Here is a 21,548-nt window from a genome sequence, read left to right on the forward strand (position 1 = left end):
AACTGTGGAACATCATCCAGTGAGAAATCTCCAGCATGAAACTCTGCAAACCACTTTTGACACGTTGGATCAGTAATAGCACTTTCTCGATACACTGCACAATTCTTTTTGTGTGTTTTGGCTATGTTTCTACCTTTCTTGAAATAATAAAGCACACTACACTGACAATATTGATTGCTTTCCTCCATTTTCACTGTTAAAATGGCTATACAAAAATTCACCAATTTTAATGTTTGTTTTTTTTTTTAAATGCAACTGAGAAGACAGCTGTCACAATACAATCTAAAAAATTGTTTCTAATGAAGTTAAAGACAACTAAGCGCTGCTACAGCCATTTTATGGAAAAAACCGAATGAACATTTCGGCCAACCCATTGTTTCTCAGTCCTTCAGGGATTCTTGGCAATGTTTGGGGAAAACGAGTAAAGTCAGGAATGCTACTACATTGTATAGGATGGTCCCTCCTGTAACATCCAGCTCCAGAAATTAATAGTGCTGAGTTGAGAAAACTTGTATAGACTCATACATGATATGTCAGTGATAATTCTGTGAATGTGATTTGACTTTTCTAACTTAACATTCTATTGTAAAACAGCAGCGATTTTAACCAAAACAGACAAACATGTGGAAAGCGTGGTAGAAGCCATGCCATCCAGTCCCAGAGGCAGCACCGCTTTATCTTGCCATCAAGGACTTGGAAGGAAAGTGCAAAGTCATTGCTAATGGCTGGACAATAATTTGAATACCCTGTCATTAAGCACAAAATGCTATAGAATTTATGGATAGTGAGGCATTCCTCCACTGGAGTCAGGTGTTAAAGCAATGGTGAAAATGGTAATATTAAATTTCACTAGGTTTGAATTAGTGAGTGTGGTTAAAGTGTTAGCTGCTCAATCGTATCTGTGATCCCATGAATCTCGCCAGGCTCCTGTCCATGGAATTCTCCAGGCAAGAATACTGGAGTGGTTGCCATTTCTTAATGGTTTGTGTTTTAATACACTGACCACTTGGAAAGTATTCCTGGCAAAGAGTAGAATTTGTAATTTAACTGAAAGAGGAAAATATAGTGATTTTCCTTATTTGTTCTGTACTAATGTAAGTGAGAGAATGCATGTGAGAGGAGAGAATAGAAAAAAGTGGGAAGGCAGGTGGAGAAGGATATATGTTTGATTACTCAAAATTAAAAAAATTAACGTCATCCTAAAAGGGAATTAATTACTTCACTTTTCCTTACATGAACTTAAGGAAAAATGAAATAATTACTTTAATTATTTTAATTAATAATTACTTTAATTAAAATGAACTTACTTCCTTACAGGTTAGCTCAATGCCAACAAATCAAAATTTTCTGAAGTAATTGGAAGAGTTAAGGGAGCTATATCTAAAGTTCCTTTATTTCTGTCAGTTTATGTATTTTGTTAAAGATTTGATATTAAAAAAAACTTATTTTCACACCAAAAAACCCCTTAATATGAAACATTTCCAATAAATAGAAAATTACCAAAAAATAGACACAAATATTCCCACTTACTGAGATTAAATATGTGTTACCATTCTGCCAGATTTACTGTGGATCCTTCCCTTTTTTTAAAGCTGTAATTCTCATAATATTTTAATTCTGTTCTGAAATTGGTTTACAAATATCTCTATATAACACCAAAGTCAGTAATTCAATAAATAAGAGGAATGTACTGATTGCTTTGCCAGAAAAATAAGCCTTATACATTTATATCTATTTATGATATTTGTGGAATCAGTTTCCCAAGGCTCATGAAACTAAAGTGTGTGCATGCCACATACACACACACCACTATATTAAAATCAAATAGATTTATAGTATCAAACTAAATACTGTGTAAAATTTATAGCCAGATACACAAAATATGAATTTGACTCATGCCTACAGTGTGGATCATGGGTACCATACCTCATAAATATGAGTTCCAGTTAAGAAGAGGGAAATAAGTGCTTGGGTGGATTTTAAGTGAGCACTAGTCACCACCACCATCACAAGAAATTAATTTAATTACAGTATGCAAAGAGTTAACATACATGTGGATATTAAATTGACCCTACAATAAAACTTTAATATCTGCAAAAAGACATTTGAATGTATGGTTTATAAAACCACTAGCTGCCACAGATTTTCAGTAGATGGTGCGAAGGACAATCAGGTTTTTATACCACCATCAGGGAAATGGTCTTGGTGTGTCTCCTATGTATCAAGGAATAGCAGAGTGCAGAATTCAATATGCTGGACAAGGTTTGTTTATTCCAGGATCTTTTCCTTTTAATAGATAAAAACATTTATAGAAACTTTAGCAATAACATTTCAGCTTAGTTCCTTCCTTATTCTTCCTTTCTTCTTTGGAACTAGATGACATCATTGTGTTTATTTCCCTCATGTTTTTGCAGTGTTATCACACATACACATTACATTTATATATATTATGCTATATATAAATGTATGTAGACACTTAATTTCTCTATTTTTGAGATTTATCCATATGTAGGTCTAGTTATTTGTTTTAAATGAAGTGTAGAAGTCTACTGCATAACAAGCCTCTCTGTATTTTATTCTCTCCCTGACTGCAGGATATTTAAATGCTTTACCCTTTTCAGTTCTTACAAATGTTCAGGAAATATATTTGCACAACATCTTCGAGCTTCTCCAGGGAGACATGAGACATGGAATTGCTGGGTCATAAGTACATGCACCTTTACCATTTCCAAGTTGCTGCCTAAACTGGCTTTACCAGTTTTGCACTCTTACCATCTAGGCAGAAATCCCTACACATAGGTGAAAACTTGGTGACATAGAACTTTGTCATTTTGCCAGTCTGATGAGGGTAAAATGGTATCTCATAGAATTGTCATTAAAAAAAATATTGAATGGAAATGATCCATCCCTTCCCACAACTTTTCACAACTTGCTTATACAATCATTAAGAGTGAACCCTCATAAGGATTGCATTACTAATTGTTTGGACGTTTAGACTGAACAGAAATGATAAAGCCAAGAAACACATTCCTAGATTCCAATCTTCTCCAGGTCTGCTTTTTGCTTCATTCAACTTTGTTCCAGTCCTGGGCATGGAGGCCGGCACAAGGCAGCGCTTCCAAAATGGCTGACTCGGGGGTTTATCATATACTTCTTGTTGGGGCATCAGAATGAGGGGCAGTGCGTGCTGTTGTGGTGTTTAAGTAATAAACATATATAAAATGAACTTTAAAAATGTGAAGTTTATTAATAGACAAAGATATTTTCATAGATGCATTATAGTTACAAAGAATTTCCATGAGAAAAATGTAAAGGTGCTCTATATAAAGCTTGAAAATCAATTATAATAATAGTTCCTGATTATTTATATTTAGTACCTTCTCTATGCCCAGGACCTGAGGTGGGCCTTGGTGTTTTTGGAAGCTGGCCTGACATTCACAGATAGGCCTTATTGTTCTTCTCATGGACATAACCAGTTTTATAGAATAAGGTTGGTGGGAAGTCACTACTAAACTTTCTGAGACTATCAGTGACTGTCCTCCTTTGTCAATTATGGCTTTAGCCTCATTCTTTAGCCTGCCATCCAACCAGATAAGATTTACTGTTACCGAATCTTCAAACAGTCCCCAATCCCGGACAGCACTGAAAATCAGAGTAACCCTTCTCATTCTGCTTCTGAAGAGTCTTCCAAAATCACCTAACCAAAGTCCAAATCCTTTCAGGCCTTTCTAGCACCTCTTACTGAGCAACCCCATCCCAACGTGCATGTTCTCATTCTTTATGAGTAATAAAATTCCAGTGGTTCAACTACATGCGTTCCTCCTTCCTGGTAGTCTTTGCTGGGAGGGGCTTTCACAGACATTTCTAAGAACTTTACATATGCTGTCTCATTTAAGCCTGACAATTCTGATTGTTAGGTATTGTTCTTACCCACTTCTGCATTTGAAAAAGCAAAAGAAAGAAATTTTAACATCACCTTCAACATCACATAGCTAGTAAATAACAGGAGTAAAATGTGCATATGGGTTCATTGATCATCCACAGGTAGTTACTACATACTTGCAGTTCTCCTGACCTTTCTGTTCTCCTGAACTTTCCCTTAAAGATTAGGTACTTTCTGAGTATAGAGACTGGCACAGAAGCTTCGTACAAATAAATAAACATAATAACAAATACAAATAAAACAAATAAACTTAAACAATCCTCCCTCCCCTGCCCAACTGTAGTGTGAAGACTTCACTTAAACAAGGCCCATTTTCTCAACCTCTGTGCTAGCCCACATCCCATCCAGCTAGGACATCACAGAGCAACCTGTGCTAATCAGCAGGTTCCCACTGGCTATCTATTTTACACAAGGTAGTGTACATATGTCAGTCCTCATCTCCCAGTTTGTCCCACCCTTCTCTTCCTCACAGTGTCCACATGTCTGTTCTCTCTCTCTACGTCTCCCGTTATGGAAATAGGTTCATCTGTACCACTTCTCTGGATGAAGCACAAGCTGGACTCAAGATTGCCGGGAGGAAATATCAATAACCTCAGAAATGCAGATGACGGGCTTCCCTGGTAGCTCAGACGGTAAAGCATCTGCCTCCAATGCGGGAGACCTAGGTTCGATCCTGGGTTGGGAAGATCCTCTGGAGAAGGAAATGGCAACCCACTCCAGTACTCTTGCCTGGAAAATTCCATGGATGGTGGAGCCTGGTAGGCGACAGTCCATGGGATCGCAAAGAGTCGGACATGACTGAGCAATTTCACTCATGCAGGTGACACCACCCTTACAGCAGTAAGTGAAGAAGAACTAAAGAACTTTTTGATGCAAGTTAAAGAGAGTGAAAAATTTGGTTTAAAGCTCAACATTCAGAAAACTAAGATCTATGGCATCCGGTCCATCACTTCATGGCAAATAGATGGGGAAACAGTGGTAACAGGGGTTGACTTTACTTTTGGGGGCTCCAAAATCTGTGCAGATGGTGACTGCAGCCATGAAATTAAAAGACACATACTCTTTGGAAGGAAAGTTATGACCAACCTGGACAGCATATTAAAAAACAGAGACATTACTTTGTCAACAAAGGTCTGTCTAGTCAAGGCTATGGTTTTTCCAGTGTTCACGTATGGATGTGAGAGTTGGACTATAAAGAAAGCTGAGCACCGAAGAATTGATGCTTTTGAACTGTGGTGCTGGAGAAGACCCTTGAGTCCCTTGGACAGCAAGGAGATCAAACCAGTCCATCCTAAAGGAGAACAGTCCTGAGTGTTCATTGGAAGGACTGATGTTGAAGCTGAAACTCCAATACTTTGGCTACCTAATGTGAAGAGCTGACTCATTAGAAAAGACCCTCATGCTGGGAAAGATTGAAGGCAGGAGGAGAAGGGGACCAGAGAGGATGAGATGGTTGGATGGCATCATGGACTCAAGGGACATGAGTCTGGGTAAACTGGGAGTTGCTGATGGACAGGGAGGCCTGGCGTGCTGCGGTCTATGGGTCACAAAGAGTTGGACATGACTGAGTGACTGAAGTGAATTGAACTGTACCATTTTTCTAGATTCCACTTATATGCATTAATATACAATGTTTGTTTTTCTTTTCCTGACTTACATCACTCTGTTTGACAGACTCTAAATCCATCCACATCCCTACGAATAACCCAATTTCATTCCTTTTTAAGGCTGAGTAATATCCCATTGTACCTATGTACTACATTTTCTTTATCCATTCATCAGTAGATGCACATCTAGGTTGTTCCGATGTTCTGACTTCTCTAGACCTTGCCCCTGCCTGGAACGTCTTTTTGCTGAAAGTCACGCCACTCTTTTCTGTCCTAAGAAAGTCTTTGCATCCTTCTTCTTTCCAAATCCTCTCCTTCAGATTTAATACACTTTTTTTTATTCTCAAGAACTTTTAAATTAACTGCTATAACATTTATGTTATTTCATTTGTGTAAGGATTTGTGAAGCACATTATTAGACTGTGAGCTCCTCCAGGAAGCGCTGTCTGGTTTTTGGTGGCTGCCTCTGCCACCCTTGAGCGGGCTCCCAGCTCTCAACAGGTGCTCAGTCTGTGGAGAAAGCGTCCTCCGGGGCGTCCTGGGAGCTGCGGTCCTCTCCTGCTTAGCGGCCCTTCAAGTACAGATCCCAGAGGAACTACTTTTCCCCGTGGCCGTCACACCCGGTCCTCCCGAGACGTGCGGAAACGGGGAACAGATGATTTCGCATCCAAGCGCTGCTCAAGTGGCTGCGCTGGGCGGGTCCCGCCTGGTTCCCAGGTCAGCCGGAACCCATTCTCCAAATTCCGAACACACCCAGACTAGTCACTTCCCGGTACGCTTCCCACATTTCCAAGGCCGGCCGCACCCAGTACCCTTCAACTTGGGCCGTCTGGGACTCCAGAAGCTCAAGCGCCGCAGAGAACGGCGGACCCGCCAATCACGCTTCTTCTTGCCCGGAAGGGGCGGTGCCCAGGGCGCGTCACTCCGAGCGCAGCTTCGGATTGGCTGGGCCCCGGCTCGGCGGAGGCCCCGGATTGGCTGGGCCCGGGTGCTCGTCGGCGGCGGGACTTTTCGGATGTGTTGCTCCGGGAGGCAGCGGTTGGACTGATTCGGGCAAGCGCCGTCGGCGGCGGGACTAGGGACGCGCGCGCCGCGGACGCCGGGCTCCCGCCCGTGGCTTGCAGAGCTGCGGCCTTCTCCCCCCTCGCCTTCCCGGAGCCGTGGAAGCATGGACCGGCACCGGCCGCGTCTGCGTGCCCAGGCGCAGCGCTCGGCCGTCGGGGCGGCCTACCCCGAGTCCTCCCTGGGCCGCAGCCGCCGGGACAGCGAGGCGCCGCGCCGGAAGGGCCTGCAGCGCCCTCCGCCCCACCGCGGCCCCGCGGCGCCTGCGGAGAAGCGCCCCAAGTTTGTAAGTTGGGCCTTGGTCCGGGCGGGCTGCGACCCGGTGATGGGTCCCTCGGTTTTCCTCAGCTCCGGCCTGGCCGACAGCGTGGGCGGGTTCCCTGGGCGTAGCCGTGAGCTACGCTTTGTTCTAGATCGTCAAGAGTTGCGGTCTCCTCACGGGTTATGACGGCAGGCCCAGTTCTATTTGGATCCTTTGACAAACACCTGATCACTGCCCCAACTTCCTAACGCTGTCGTGAGAAGCAGCTTCAAGTTTAAGTGCTGATGTCTCTCGTACACTTTGCATTTTTAAGTTAAACTTTTCCTTTTTACCATAGTATCTTAGAGTATGAGATATATGGAAGTGATCTTTACTTGATAGGATTGCTTTTTCTGCTTCATATTTTAATTCCCAAGAAGAAGTTTTTAAAAGTAGATTCAGTTCCTTTCAGTTCAGTCTTTCATTCGTGTCCGACTCTTTGCGACCCCATGAATTGCAGCACGCCAGGGCTCCCTGTCCATCACCATCTCCTGGAGTTCACTCAAACTCACATCCATCGAGTCGGTGATGCAGCCATCTCATCCTCTGTCGTCCCCTTTTCCTCCTGCCACCAATCCCTCCCAGCATCAGAGTCTTTTCCAATGAGTCAGCTCTTTATAACTTTACAAATTGAAACGGCTTGTTTTAAAACTTGGCGGGTCATGCAGTCACCGCTAAAGAATGTTATGTTTAGCTTGGAAAGAAGTCTGAGTATTTGAAACCTGCTATTCCGGTTGCTTCTCTTACTCACTTTAACGGTCAAAGAAGTGTCGTGATTAGTGCTTTGTAAATCTTTGTATTGGCACTAACTAGTGAAAGAACAGACAAGAGAAGATTGTTTTGTTGTCTGTGTAAATAAATCACAAGCAAATTACATAGAGGGTTGATACATTTGGAGTGAGACAGAATTGAAAATTTAATACCCTTCCATTTTACTTAGGAATACGGAAAAACATTTTAGTCATAGGTGAAATTTTAGAGTACAGCTTGTTCCTTCTGTGAACATTGTTAGAAATATGAGTCAAGATACACAAGGGATGAAGGCTTGTGGAGGAGGAGTGAGTAGCTACATATAACAGTCAAAAATGATACATGAATAAAACAGAGCAGAGCCTGAGATGTATCAGAATACTGAAAATGAAGGACAACATGGATTAATGATGCAAAATTAAGTATCAAGATGGCCATCAGTTCAGTTAGTTCAGTTCAGTCGCTCAGTCGTGTCCAACTCTTTGTGACCCCATGAATCCCAGTACACCAGGCCTCCTTGTCCATCACCATCTCCCAGAGTTCACTCAAACTCACATCCATCGAGTCAGTGATGCCATCCAGCCATCTCACCCTCTGTCGTCCCCTTTTCCTCCTGCCCCCAATCCCTCCCAGCATCAGAGTCTTTTCCAGTGAGTCAACTCTTCGCATGAGGTGGCCAACGTACTGGAGTTTCAGCTTTAGCCATAGGAATGGTGAAATTTTACAAAGGGGATCAACTATGTTGTTGATTGTTATCTTGACAGGGCTGAGGAATAAATAAGAGAGAGTTAGATTGGCAGTGAAAGAGTCTACCCCATATGGGAAGGATCCACTGGGCAATGACTTTTCTTCTTTTTACTTTCTGGGTTAATGTCATCATTCCAGTTTGTCTCTGACTCCTGTGCTCCAGAATATATGAAATGTAGTTTTCTGTGACTCCTTCCAGCAAGGAGGTCATGAAAGTAGAACCTAAAATAATATTTATTAATAGATTTAGTTTCCTTGAAGGATATATCAGGTGATGTGAGTTCTAGGTTCTGTGCTGTTTTTCACTTCTTAGATATGTTGTAAACATGAAAAAATGTCTAAAGACACACTTTTAAGCCCTCAGTCTAATAAATACATTTAAAATACTGTGTGTGTTTTTAGATTGGTAGAGGTCTGATTTGAATCACGACTTTAAATTAATTTAGAAGTAATTTGGATTCTTTGTAATCTCATAAACTAATTTAGATTCTTACATGATAATTTCTTGGTATTTTCCATTTCACTAATTCTGTCATCAGCTGTGTCTAATCTATTTAACTTATTCTGAATATTTGAGTTATCAATTATCTTTTATTTCTATAAGGTCCATTTGCTTTCTTTTTCAAATCTGCCTGGTTACTGTATTCTTTATATTGCTGTTTCTTATGCCTTTGTTCCTTTAGACACTGCTTGCTGCTGCTAAGTCGCTTCAGTCGTGTCCGACTCTGTGCGACCCCATAGACGGCAGCCCACCAGGCTCTGCCGTCCCTGGGATTCTCCAGGCAAGAACACTGGAGTGGGTTGCCATTGCCTTCTCCATTGTGTGAAAGTGAAAAGTGAAAGTGAAGTCTCTCAGTCGCGTCTGACTCGTAGCGACCCCATGGACTGCAGCCTACCAGGTCCTCCATCCATGGGATTTTCTAGGCAAGAGTTACTGGAGTGGCTTGCCATTGACACTGCTTACTTTTTTTCTTCTATATTTGGCATTTATGGTATGTGCACCTTTGGACTGTGTACACTGACTTGCACCTGTGGTAGAGTGGTCTCTCCCTCTCTGCTTGTTAAATTTTGTATTGATAATTTCAATGCTTAATCTTAACCTGTCTTCTAGGAGGCCTACCTGGGGAGAGTTTTCTTTGGGCATGATCTGAGTCTATGTCTACCAGGAGCCTGAAAGCGCCATCTCTCTGTTGGATTGGACTCTTAGAGGGCCTGGAGTTCCAGGGTCAACTCTTAACTCTCTAGCCTAGGCTCAGTCTCCCAATATCAAGGTTACCTTCTGAGCAGGCGTTCCCAGCCCGCCCGCTTCTCGCTGTTCTCAGTCCCACTTCAGTGACACTTGCTCATCGGTTGGAGGGTGATTTTGGACACTACCCCTTCCTCATGAGACCTCAGCAGTGCCCCAAATAGTGATTGTTCTGTCGTTCAGTCTGCTGTACTGCTGGACCTCAAGTCCGTTTTTGGCTTTCTCTTGATTTGGAATGAAATGATGCTAGCTAGTCTGAATTCCTCCAGGTCACATAGTCATTAGGTCACCTGATTGCTTTTGACTGTAACAAGTCATGCAGGTTGGTGATAATGTGCGTGACTGGTGTTTGCAAGCTGCAGAGCGGCAAGCTTGTGTGGAACTGCGGGTAAACTGGCCACTGGCTCCTTAGTGTAAGAAGGTAGGAGCTCTGGTCCCCACTGAATTTCTGTTGTACATTGAACCTAGATAAAGCAGACGAATCCTTGTTTTCTGTTACTCGTATAGTTGTGGGCCTCTGGTTAGTTTTGAATTGTGTATACACGTCTGTAGCATAGACCTTCTCCCCATAGACATGTGTAAATAGTAGAGATTTGTCTGTTGTAAATGTAGGATAGTTTGGCTGCACAATAAATCAGCTTCTTTTGGGCTGCTTGTGAACTCACCCACTTGGTTTCAGCAGGGGATGTGGCAAGCAGCGTGTGTGTGTGTGTGTGTGTGTGTGTGTGTGTGTGTGAAGGTCCTGGGGATAGTTACCCGGGACGAGGTGCCACCAGTGGAGGCTGGAAGGACAAGGCAGGAGCCTGGGTGAAGACTTCGTGAAGGTGAAGAGAATTCAGTAGGATCATTAAACTGGTACTTGCCCTAGGTCACACTATTCATACCTGGACCCAAGTTCTATTTCCCTTCTAGAACAAAACAAAACGGTTTTCTACTCATTGTGAAAATTCTTCAGTGACACTAGGTGTTTAATTCTTACCTCCCATTGCTAGAAATGCACAGTAGAGATGGGGACGCCCCCAGATCCAGAGTGAGAGCAGGACATATGGCTTCAGGTGGTCTCCATCTCCAGGATGTGGGTCCCCCTTTGAAAGGGGGCCTGTAAATTCTGTGATCCAAGCTGGCAAAGTAGCTCATCTTTTTCAGTTAGGATATCCTTTAAGAGTTCTCACAGACTTCAGTGTAAATTTCACATCTCATCTTATGGTTTCCATTGTATAGATTGTTATTACAGTATCTAGTTCTGTCATTACAGTATCCTCAGTTTTGAAATGAGAGCTTTTTCACCAGATCCATTAACATCTGTATGTCTACTGTGGTTGATCATTAGTGATAACAGTTAACCTTAATGATCCAAGCACTGTTGTAGGTGTGTCATAGATTTCAGCTCCTGTAATCTGTTTAACAACCCAGTGAGGTAGATACTATGAATTAGCCTTGTTTGCTAGAAGGGGAAACTGAGGTAGCGAGGTTAAACTGCCTTTGCTTGCATTGTTGCCTGGGGGCGAGGCTGGGATTTGACTCCAGGGAGGCTGGCTCCAGAGGACACATCCTTAGTCCCTGTCCTGTGTTACTCTCCCATGCTAGTGGGAATTTTACTCGTTACTGCTGCATTTTTCAGAGAAGACAATGGCAACCCACTCCAGTACTCTTGCCTGGAAAATCCTGTGGCTGGAGGAACCTGGTGGGCTGCAGTCCATGGGGTCGCTAGGAGTCAGACACGACTGAGCGACTTCACTTTCACTTTTCACTTTCATGCATTGGAGAAGGAAATGGCAACCCACTCCAGTGTTGTTGCCTGGAGAATCCCAGGGACGGGGGAGCCTGTTGGGCTGCCGTCTGTGAGGTCTCACAGAGTCGGACATGACTGAAGTGACTTGGCAGCAGCAGCAGCAGCTGCGTTTTTCATTCAGGAACCATTAACACTAGTTAGTAATGTCTTTAAGCAATATAGATTTAGTGATTTCCTGATTGTAAGCATGTTGTGAGGTGGGAAGAGGTGTTAGGTTGGAGGACTTTTGCTTATTGTACTGGGAACTTGAGAACTGGAATTGGGGTGGGCTTGGTGAGAATCCTGTCTGCTCACCTCATTTCCTTGGGCTTCTTTGGAGGTAGAAGTGGTTGGCTGAATAATGATCCCCCCCAAAGATTCAGCTCAATTCTGTCCCTCAGTTGTGTCCAACTCTTTGCGACCCCATAGACTGCAGCACGCCAGGCCTCCCTGTCCATCACCAACTCCCAAAGCTTACTCAAACTCATGTTCATCGAGTCCGTGATGCCATCCAACCATCTCATCCTCTGTCGTCCCCTTCTCTTCCTGCCTTCAATCTTTCCCAGCATCAGGGTCTTTTCCAATGAGTCACTTCTTCACATCAGGTGGCCAAAGTATTGGAGCTTCAGGTTTAGCATCAGTCCTTCCAATGAATATTCAGGACTGATTTCCTTTAGGATGGACTGGTTGGATCTCCTTCCTGTCCAAGGGACTCTCAAGGGTCTTTTCCAACACCACAGTTCAAAAGCATCACATCTTAATTTCTGGAGCCTGGTTACCTTATGACAAAAAACGACATTGCATGCATAATTAAGTTTAAAAAAATGGAGATATTCTGTGTTATCTAGGTGGACCCTACATGCAAACACATTTACTTAGGAGAGGAGGTAAAGGGAGATTTGACTACAGAAAGGAAGAAGGTGAGGTGACTGCAAGGGAGATGCAGTGACACACTAAAGAATGCTGCAGTCATCAGAGGCTGGGAGAGGCAAGGGGCTGCTCCCCATAGAGCTTCCTGGGAGATCGGCCCTCCTGACACCTTGATTTTAGCCCAGTTGAAAACATTTCTGTTGTTTTAAGCCATCAGGTTGTGGTATTAATAATATGTTACTGCCGCCACAGGAAACTAATGGCAGGTGTGGTTATGAGGTTGACCACATTGAAAGTTTTGGTGTCACAACTTGTAAGTGTATGCTTTAGGAGAACCATCAGATCATTTAAATCTCTTCTTGTGGTATCGTTTATTTTAGATTTGTGATCTGAGTGAAAAGATAACCACAGTTTGGTTTCCTGGAAAGACTAGAACCTTCATTCATCTTGTTGTGCTGTATTTTTCTCATAAAGCGACTATGATAATGATACAGGCAATTTCTGTGTGCTTTTTTTGAATTAATTTCTTCATTGAGTCCTCAGAAAAGTGATGCTTTCAGTTGTCCTAGATTTGCACTGTCAAGAATTGGAGATTGTGTTCTTAGCTGAAGGCTTTAGGCATCTGAATTTTATTCATATCAAAACTCCACCTAACCCAGCAGGCACAGAAACCTATTTAAAGTAAAATCGCTTTATTCAGCCCAGTCTTCTAAGCAGAGTTGTCTTTCGGTATCCAAGGGGGATTGGCTCCAGGATCCTCCTTAGATGCTAAAATCCATGGATGCTTGCCGGGGACCAGCCCCGGCTGATCCAGGGTATTCGAAGGAGAGACGGCTAGGCGAGGGTCAGGGAATAACTGCTTAATTACACTTTAATTAAGGATACAAAGAGTAATAGAATAAAGATAGCTCAGTGAGGAAATTCAGTGGAGAAAAGCGGCTGAAATAAGGATAGCTCAGTAGGAAAATTCAGTGGAGAAAAGAAGCTGAGTGGCTTGGTTTACGCGGAAAATCAATATAACCCGTGACACCAGGTTAGCTCTGACCACGGAGGCCGCAGGCACCCTCTCGAATAGCGGAAGGTGCCCCACCTTAGACACCTTCTCGAGTGGGTCTTAGAAGCCCAGGCAAATAAATGGTCGCAGAGGACATCCGCGCTCCAGATGGACGCTCAGCTGGAATTTGGGAGAGATAGTGACATGGGGAGACCAAGTTTCAGTGAACAAGGCCCGCACATTATTTTCCAAAGTAGTTTTTATACCTTAAGTTATGCATAGAGGATAATGGGGGAAGGGGTAGAGTCATGCAGCAAGCCAGGCTTTCTTCCTGCAAACTTATCATATGCAAAAGTTCAGGTGATTGACATCATCTTCTGGCCCGGAGGCCTGTTAACATTTTAAGAAACTTATTTTTCTCTAAAGGTGATTATTCCAAAGTCAGGCGCCAGCCTTCCAAAAAGCATTGGACAAAGCTGCATTTTACATTTCTATACACCCATTATATCAATCAATACACTGCCAAGGACACAGTAGGTAAGGAGTATGGAGACTTAGCAGCAAACATTGGCCCAACAAGTGAAAAACCCTTCACCAATACAATTTCTAATCAATCTTTTAACTACTCAAAGGAATCTGTGTTTAGGCAGTTTAGAACATCTCCTGCCTCTCACAGTTGGGAGGCTCTGAACAATCACACGTGGCCGGAAAAACCTATTCAGGCAGGCTAGAGGATTTCCAAAGGAGTTTGTAGGTTAAACACTGTCACACCCAGGAATTATTAACTGGAGCCGTAAGCTAACTCTTTTTCCAGAGAGAGGTAGTGGGGGACAGCCCCCCGTAAAGTCAGAGGTGTAGGTGAAAGCACAAAGCAGAAAGTAGGCAGACTCTGGTTTTGGGGGTAGATGCTCGAGAATTTCCAGGGGGACTCCTGAGGCTCGATCCCGCCTTTGCGTATGCCGAGCCTCCTTCCTCATGACCTTTGTCATGGGCGGAGTGCCTCACGCTGGCTCCCGGCAGTGATAGAATTCCAGTTGAGCTATTCCAGATCCTCACTCAATATGCAATATGCCGGCTCCCAGCAGATGCTCAAGTCCCCTGCATAAAATGGCATAGCATTTGCATATAACCTATGCGCAGTGTGTTAGTCATTTAGTTGTGTCTGACTCTTTGAGACCCCATGGATTATCCTGTGGCAAATTCAAGTTTTGCTTTTTGGAACTTTCTGAAGCTTTTTTCCCCAAATATTTTTGTCTTGTGATTGGTTGACTACCTGGACTTGGAACCTGCAGATAATAGAAGGTTGAATGTAAATTGCTCTGAATCATCTCAGGCTTTCTTTTCTTTCTATCCTTCCAATAGAAAAAAATGTTTGCTTTTGTTTGTTAATATGACTTATTAAAAGAAACAAAATATATCCAGTGGCTTTTGGGGAGTATATTAGCTGCTGAAAATAGATGATAGATGGGGTACATACACTTCTAGATCATGTGGATCTTTGTGAGTAAGAAGGGGTGGGAGCAGGGATGATTGTTTTAGATTTAGAGAAGGGCTTAATTGCTTTTTTCAAAGACTCATGTCTTTAATTATGAAGCAGGCAAACTGACATACATTTATTGCACTGTGAAACCTTGCATCTCATCTAGTCTGTCTTGCAGCAATTGCTTCTGAACAGATGTTACCTGAAACACCTTTGTGCAGTTGGTAGAATGCTAAAATTTGTCATGCTTTTATTATTGTTGTATTAAATTAACTCTGCTTTATGGCATAACTTTATTGCTGTGTCCTAGAATCTTTATATATTTATTGCCTTATAAATTGGATTTAAAATTGGCTTTTTATATGGAATGTAAATTAACATGTGTATAACTTGTTTATGCTTACAGAATAACACAAGACAAACTGCTCTGTGTTGCACTAATGCAGTTGTCGTTAACTCAGCACATAGTATACTGTCTCCAAACTCGGAATGAAATGAATGCTGCAGAATGTGCTTACCATCACACTCCGCTTGTTTATCGCAGAAACTAATTTGACTTTTAGATCTATAAAATATAGATTAAGCATAACCTTTTACTGCATGGGATATTAAGGATCAAAGCATGAGCTTTCTTTGAACAGGATCTACAAAGGTAACTCTCCCTCAATAGCAGCAGGGTGGCATTGAAACCCCTTAGCAATGAGAGTAATTTTCACAAATAGCAAATCACATAATGATTATTAAGTTAGGGGAGAATTTAAGAGATTCAGTAAGTTAAGTTTTGATGCTGGAATATTCAGAGTACTGTCTAATGAAAACTACTTGGAAATGCTTGCCGTAGATTTTGTTCTTCAAACGATCCACTGCCATCCTTTCTCACAAATTTTCTGTAGAAGAGACATGAATAATTTTTCAGGGCAGTGACTTGTATCACTTTTATGGCCTGGGTTCCAGCTGAGTCACTTATTAGCTGTGTGAACTCAGGCGAGTTGTTTAACCTCACTCTGTGCCCGTTTCCTCATGTGTAAAAGGAAGCTGTTGGGAAGGTTAGAAATTAAATGTGATGGGTTGTGAGGTACCTGTAACAGCGATTAGCCTCTATCTAAATATTTACGATTTCTAGTTTTGTTGTTGTCATCATTGGTAGTAATAGTAGTAGTGGTAGTACAATTTTTGTGTAGGCTTTAGGGCATTGGGAACATACAGTGCATATTTGAATAACTTATATTGGGAAGTCTTAATTGGGCCAAACTTTTTCCTCATGATGAGATGGAAGCATTCTGTTCCCTAGTTTTACCCTGACATATTAGCTGACATGCACAGTGATGGAGACTTCTGATTCTTACGACTGAAAGGTCAGAGCAAGTTTCTGAATCCTTGGGAGGGGAATGTTTTTATTTGTAAAACGAGTTTCATGCAACTATGAAACTTGAGTACCAATGAAAGTTACAAAAAGGAGCTTGCAAACGAAACAACCTCAAATTTAGGGAAAAAATTCTTGTGACACTCCATTGTGAATTGAATGATAGTAAAAATAATGTTACTTATGTATGTATATATAAAAAGTTAAGTATAAATCTTTATGCTTTTGGCTCTTTTACAAAACAGATTTATATATAAAATCCAAAAGAAAACTATAAAAAACCAATAAAGTTTAAATTGGTAACACTGATTTAATGTAATTGATGATTTTTGTTGAAATTGCATCCTCATTATTAGATTTAATAGTGGAAAGATGTGTGTGGTTTGCTGGGTTCCTTTTGTCACCTTGGCTCTTGGGGCAGAAGTGGAATTCCAGAGCTGAGGAGGCTCAGCACAGACCGGAACATCCAAAGGTCCAGCTCCAGTACTTTGGCCACCTCATGCGAAGAGTTGACTCATTGGAAAAGACTCTGATGCTGGGAGGGATTGGGGGCAGGAGGAGAAGGGGACGACAGAAGAGGAGATGGCTGGATGGCATCACTGACTTGATGGACATGAGTCTGAGTGAACTCTGGGAGTTGGTGATGGACAGGGAGGCCTGGCGTGCTGCGATTCATGGGGTCGCAAAGAGTTGGACACGAATGAGCGACTGAACTGAACTGAACTGAATGGAATTAGTACCCAATAACTTTGTAATCTCTCCACCATTGAGCATCATAGCCCATCTTAAATACCTGAAAAGGAGGGGGCGCTATGATTTTCTTCACTGCATTTTGCTGAGGCAGCCTGTTTATTTGGGTGTCATAAAAATGAAACTTTGTTAACATTCAGTTTTTAACCAGGATTTGCAAATTGGTGGCATTAATTATGGATTGTGCTATGGTATTAAACTGTTGCTGTTTACCAAAACTTTGGATGGAATGCAATTCAAATGACAATTACAATTCATTTCTAATGAAAAATTTGACAGCCTGAGAAATGAACATGAAAAATAGAATGCACATAATCTATATTCAGAAATCCCATGTGACAGTTTCATTTCTTTATAAAAAGTGATGGTTTCCATTAAAACCATGTTCTCACTGCACTCACCTGTCTTCTGAGGGTATTATTTTGCTCTTATTGATATGTTATCTCCAGCCTGCTTTAGTTGCTATGTGCATATGTTTGTAAGCTTGGAAGTCATTTTCTCTTGGTGGTGCCTGATAAAGGCTTAAGCTTACAATGTGAACACTTGGTTAATTGAAAATCTATGCAAAACTGTTCTTGTAATCTTACACCGCCTGATTCACTAATCTATTCATGATTAATTTACATTTAAATGTTAACAATATACCTTTAATGTCTATTTTCCTTTCTCTAAAAGATTGCAGTTGGGGGGCTGTGAGGGCATGTAAGTGTGTCCTTAGTCGCTTGGTTGTGTCTGACTCTTTGAGACCTCATGGATTATAGCCCACCAGGCCCCTCTGTCCATGAGATTTTCCAGGCAGGAGTTCCAGAGTGGATTGTCATTTTCTACACGAGAGGATCTTCTTGACCAGGGATCGAATCCATGTCCCCTTTGCAGGTGGATTCTTTACCGCTAACACCACCTGGGAGGGCATGCAGAGACTACTTGAAACATATCTGGGTCATTGGAGGACTGAGCCTGCTGACTCAGGTCCTCCAGAGGCCTGGCAGCGTGGCTTAGAACCTACCTCCCACCCCTAACTGCTGTGTTAGAGAGGCTAGGGTTATATGTCCTTGGGTGAATTAGCTTCTGTGCCTCAGTTACCCTGTCTGTAAAATGGAATAGATAGTCATAGTATTGTGAGGATTAGTCGAGGTAATGCTTGTTATTATAATAGCTTGGGCACAAAACTAGCAGTTAATACATGACAGCTGTTATTACAGCTCTTTCTGGAATTGCCATGGGATTAGGGCCCGATAAACTAGTTGAAAAATAGTGGAAAATTCTGAAAGAGATGGGAATACCAGACCACCTGATCTGCCTCTTGAGAAATTTGTATGCAGGTCAGGAAGCAACAGTTAGAACTGGGCATGGAACAACAGACTGGTTCCAAATAGGAAAAGGAGTTCGTCAAGGCTGTGTATTGTCACCCTGCTTATTTAACTTATATGCAGAGTACATCATGAGAAACACTGGACTGGAAGAAACACAACTGGAATCCAGATTGCCGGGAGAAATCTCAATAACCTCAGATAAGCAGATGACACCACCCTTCTGGCAGAAAGTGAAGAGGAACTCAAAAGCCTCTTGATGAAAGTGAAAGTGGAGAGTGAAAAAGTTGGCTTAAAGCTCAACATTCAGAAAACGAAGATCATGGCATCTGGTCCCATCACTTCATGGGAAATAGATGGGGAAACAGTGGAAACAGTGTCAGACTTCATTTTTCTGGGCTCCAAAATCACTGCAGATGGTGACTGCAGCCATGAAATTAAAAGACGCTTACTCCTTGGAAGGAAAGTTATGACCAACCTAGATAGCATATTGAAAAAGCAGAGACATTACTTTGCCAACAAAGGCCCGTCTAGTCAAGGCTATGGTTTTTCCTGTGGTCATGTATGGATGTGAGAGTTGGACTATGAAGACAGCTGAGCGCCGAAGAATTGATGCTTTTGAACTGTGGTGATGGAGAAGACTCTTGAGAGTCCCTTGGACTGCAAGGAGATCCAACCAGTCCATTCTGAGGGCAATCAGCCCTGGGATTTCTTTGGAAGGAATGATGCTAAAGCTGAAACTCCAGTATTTTGGCCACCTCATGTGAAGAGTTGACTCATTGGAAAAGACTCTGATGCTGGGAGGGATTGGGGGCAGGAGGAGAAGGAGACGGCAGAGGATGAGATGGCTGGATGGCATCACTGACTCGATGGACGTGAGTCTGAGTGAACTCCTGGAGTTGGTGATGGACAGGGAGGCCTGACGTGCTGTGATTCATGGGGTTGCAAAGAGTCGGACATGACTGAGTGACTGAACTGAACTGAAGTGAAACTAATTGAAAGTTAAAAATATCATAAGTCAAAATGCATGGACTGTGCCTAACCTGCTGAACATCATAGCTTAGCTTAGGCTACTTTAAACATGCTTGGAACATTACGTTGGCTTATAGTCAAGCAAACTCATCTAGCAGAAAGCCTGTTCTGTGATGAAGTGTTGAATGTCTCTTGTCACGAATTGAACACTGTTCTGAAGGTGGTAGACAGGCTGGTTGTCCCGTCCGGAGCGGTTGCTTCCCCCGTGACCACGTGGCTGACGGGGCTGCAGCCGCCTCCCTGCCCAGCATCGGGAGAGGACCCTGCACGTGTCGCTAGCCTAGGAAGGGCCAGAATTTAACATCTGGAGTACAGTGTCTAGTGAGTAAGTATGGGTTTTGCGTCATCATAAAGTCACCCCTTTCTAGGTGGGAGACTGTAGTTGTATTCTTTTGAGTCTTTCCCAGACCCCAGAGTGGGGGAGATTTCCGCCTCTGCAGTGTCGGACATCCTGAAGGGCAAGTCACCAGATCTCAGTTACTGACGGCGTCTTGACCTTTCTCTTTCCGCTGCTCACCTCCCTCCACCCTCCTTCCCCCATTCCTGGTGTCCAGGGCCCTGTTCTTGTGTCCAGGGACCCGACCTCAATTCCAGTGGGTACACATAAAGAGCTTGGTCCCTGGATGCATTCCGCTCCTTTCTGTTTCATCTAGACCTTCATCTTCTGCCCTTGCCTCTCTTTCTTTCTCTGTCAGCCTCCTGCTGACAGCATTTGCTCCACACCGTACAGAAGTAACCCAGGACTCTTTTTGAACTAGGATGCCTTCACATTCCTTGCCTCTTCAAACCTGATAGAACATGGAATATCAATAAATAAAGGAGCACTGGCCTCCATGTCCACTTGCTTCCTGTCTCTAAGCCTGGAGCGACCTGACAGGCTCCTGATAGACCCATGCTCTGTGGCCTGGGGGAGACCCCACCAGCCCTGCAGACTGCACCTTAGACATCGGGACTCTGTGGACCTACTGATTGGCAGGGCCTTCAGCCTGTCGGTCACAGGCATCATCACTGGCACTGCACTTACTCTGCTCTCTGGTGGACTGTACACTTCTTTAATCGCTTACCACAGTACTTTGAAGCAGGACTCTCATGACCCTGGTTACGCTTGATGGGACTGAGGTGAGGAGAGAGGTGTGGGCCGTCCCGAGGTGTGGCTGGGGACGGAGCCTGTGGGTGGCACGCAGCCAGATGGGCCAGGGCCTGGACTTTGAGCTAGCTTTCTGGCTGCTGCTGTTGCTTAGTTGCCCCGTTGTGTCTGATTCTTTTTCAACCCCGTGGATTGAGATTTTTCCAGGCAAGAATACTGGTGTGGGTTGCCATTTCCTTTCTCCAGGGGATCTTCCTGACCCAGGGATCGAACCCACATCTCCTGCCTATGTCTCCTGCATCGCAAGCCTGCATCAGCAGGATTTGACTGCCGAGCCACTGGAAGGCCCCACTTTCTGGTTACATCCTTTTTTATTTCTCTTAGTGTTTGTGTTGAGACTGTATTCACTCTTTTTACCTTCTCTATGGGTCTGATTCCTTTTTCTTGTTAACAGTTTTTTAAATCGAAAAGGTAACGTATGAACCTGTTAAAAAGCCCAACAGTATAAGAGTTCAGAGTGAAATTCACTGACTCCCTTACATCCCAGTTGAGATTTTCCCCACACAGAAACAGTGATGACTTTCGTTATTTTCACTTGGATGCTTTACTGATACTCCATGTGTATGTGTAGCTCCCACTTGGAGCTGCCCTGGGACAGCATTCACTGAAACTATCGTAGAGATAGTTTCTCCTGCCTCTCCACACTCAGCCTTGACACCTTCTTCAGAGAGAAGATAAAGGCCATATTGCTTGAACCGGCTTAATTTCCTGCCGTTGCACCAACAGTCTATATCTGCAGCTCTTCCTCTTTTCTCCTCCAGTATCTGTAGAAGTGTCAGGTTAACCCTTTTGCCCCTGATCTTGATCCAGTTCCATTGCAAGAGGTTGTTTCACTCTCCACAGGTCCCGTCTTATTAAAATGCTCAGATATTTTCTACCCTGAAAGAAAAAGCAGGAGCAAAACCAAACACCCTTCCTCTCCCAACTTTCCCATGACCCAGACACCTCTCTGTACCATGCTCTGTTTCCTTCCCTGATAGCCAAATTCTGTGAATTGGTTGTTTTCATTTATTCTGTAAATGTTTGAAGGGCACAGTTGGGTACAGTTTGGTCCCTGACTTCGGGAGGCTTGCGCTTAGTCTGGGAGACGGTGGGCAGTATTACCAGGGAACCCATGTTGTGTCATTTTTAAGAACTCAGACTCTGAAATTAACCCGGGTTTAAGTCCTGGCTCT

The 21,548-nt window shown here is 43.2% G+C and overlaps 1 protein-coding gene across 6 annotated transcripts in view; it reads left to right on the forward strand.

The window, feature by feature from the left end:
- Positions 1–6,572: 6,572 nt before the first annotated feature.
- The window catches only part of DIAPH3 (diaphanous related formin 3), a 571,991-nt gene continuing 557,015 nt past the window's right edge, over positions 6,573–21,548 (forward strand). For 3 of the 6 annotated variants that reach the window (XM_055541923.1, XM_055541933.1, XM_055541935.1), the window contains exon 1: positions 6,577–6,898. In XM_055541923.1, coding sequence (XP_055397898.1) covers positions 6,719–6,898 — 180 coding nt within the window. In that variant the 5' untranslated portion in view covers positions 6,577–6,718. Of the gene's footprint in view, positions 6,899–21,548 lie in introns of all 6 variants that reach the window. The other 3 variants (XM_055541925.1, XM_055541924.1, XM_055541934.1) reach the window with 2 other exon arrangements.

The sequence above is a fragment of the Bubalus kerabau genome, chromosome 12 (assembly GCF_029407905.1).
Source record: "Bubalus kerabau isolate K-KA32 ecotype Philippines breed swamp buffalo chromosome 12, PCC_UOA_SB_1v2, whole genome shotgun sequence".
NCBI classification, from domain to species: domain Eukaryota; kingdom Metazoa; phylum Chordata; class Mammalia; order Artiodactyla; family Bovidae; genus Bubalus; species Bubalus kerabau.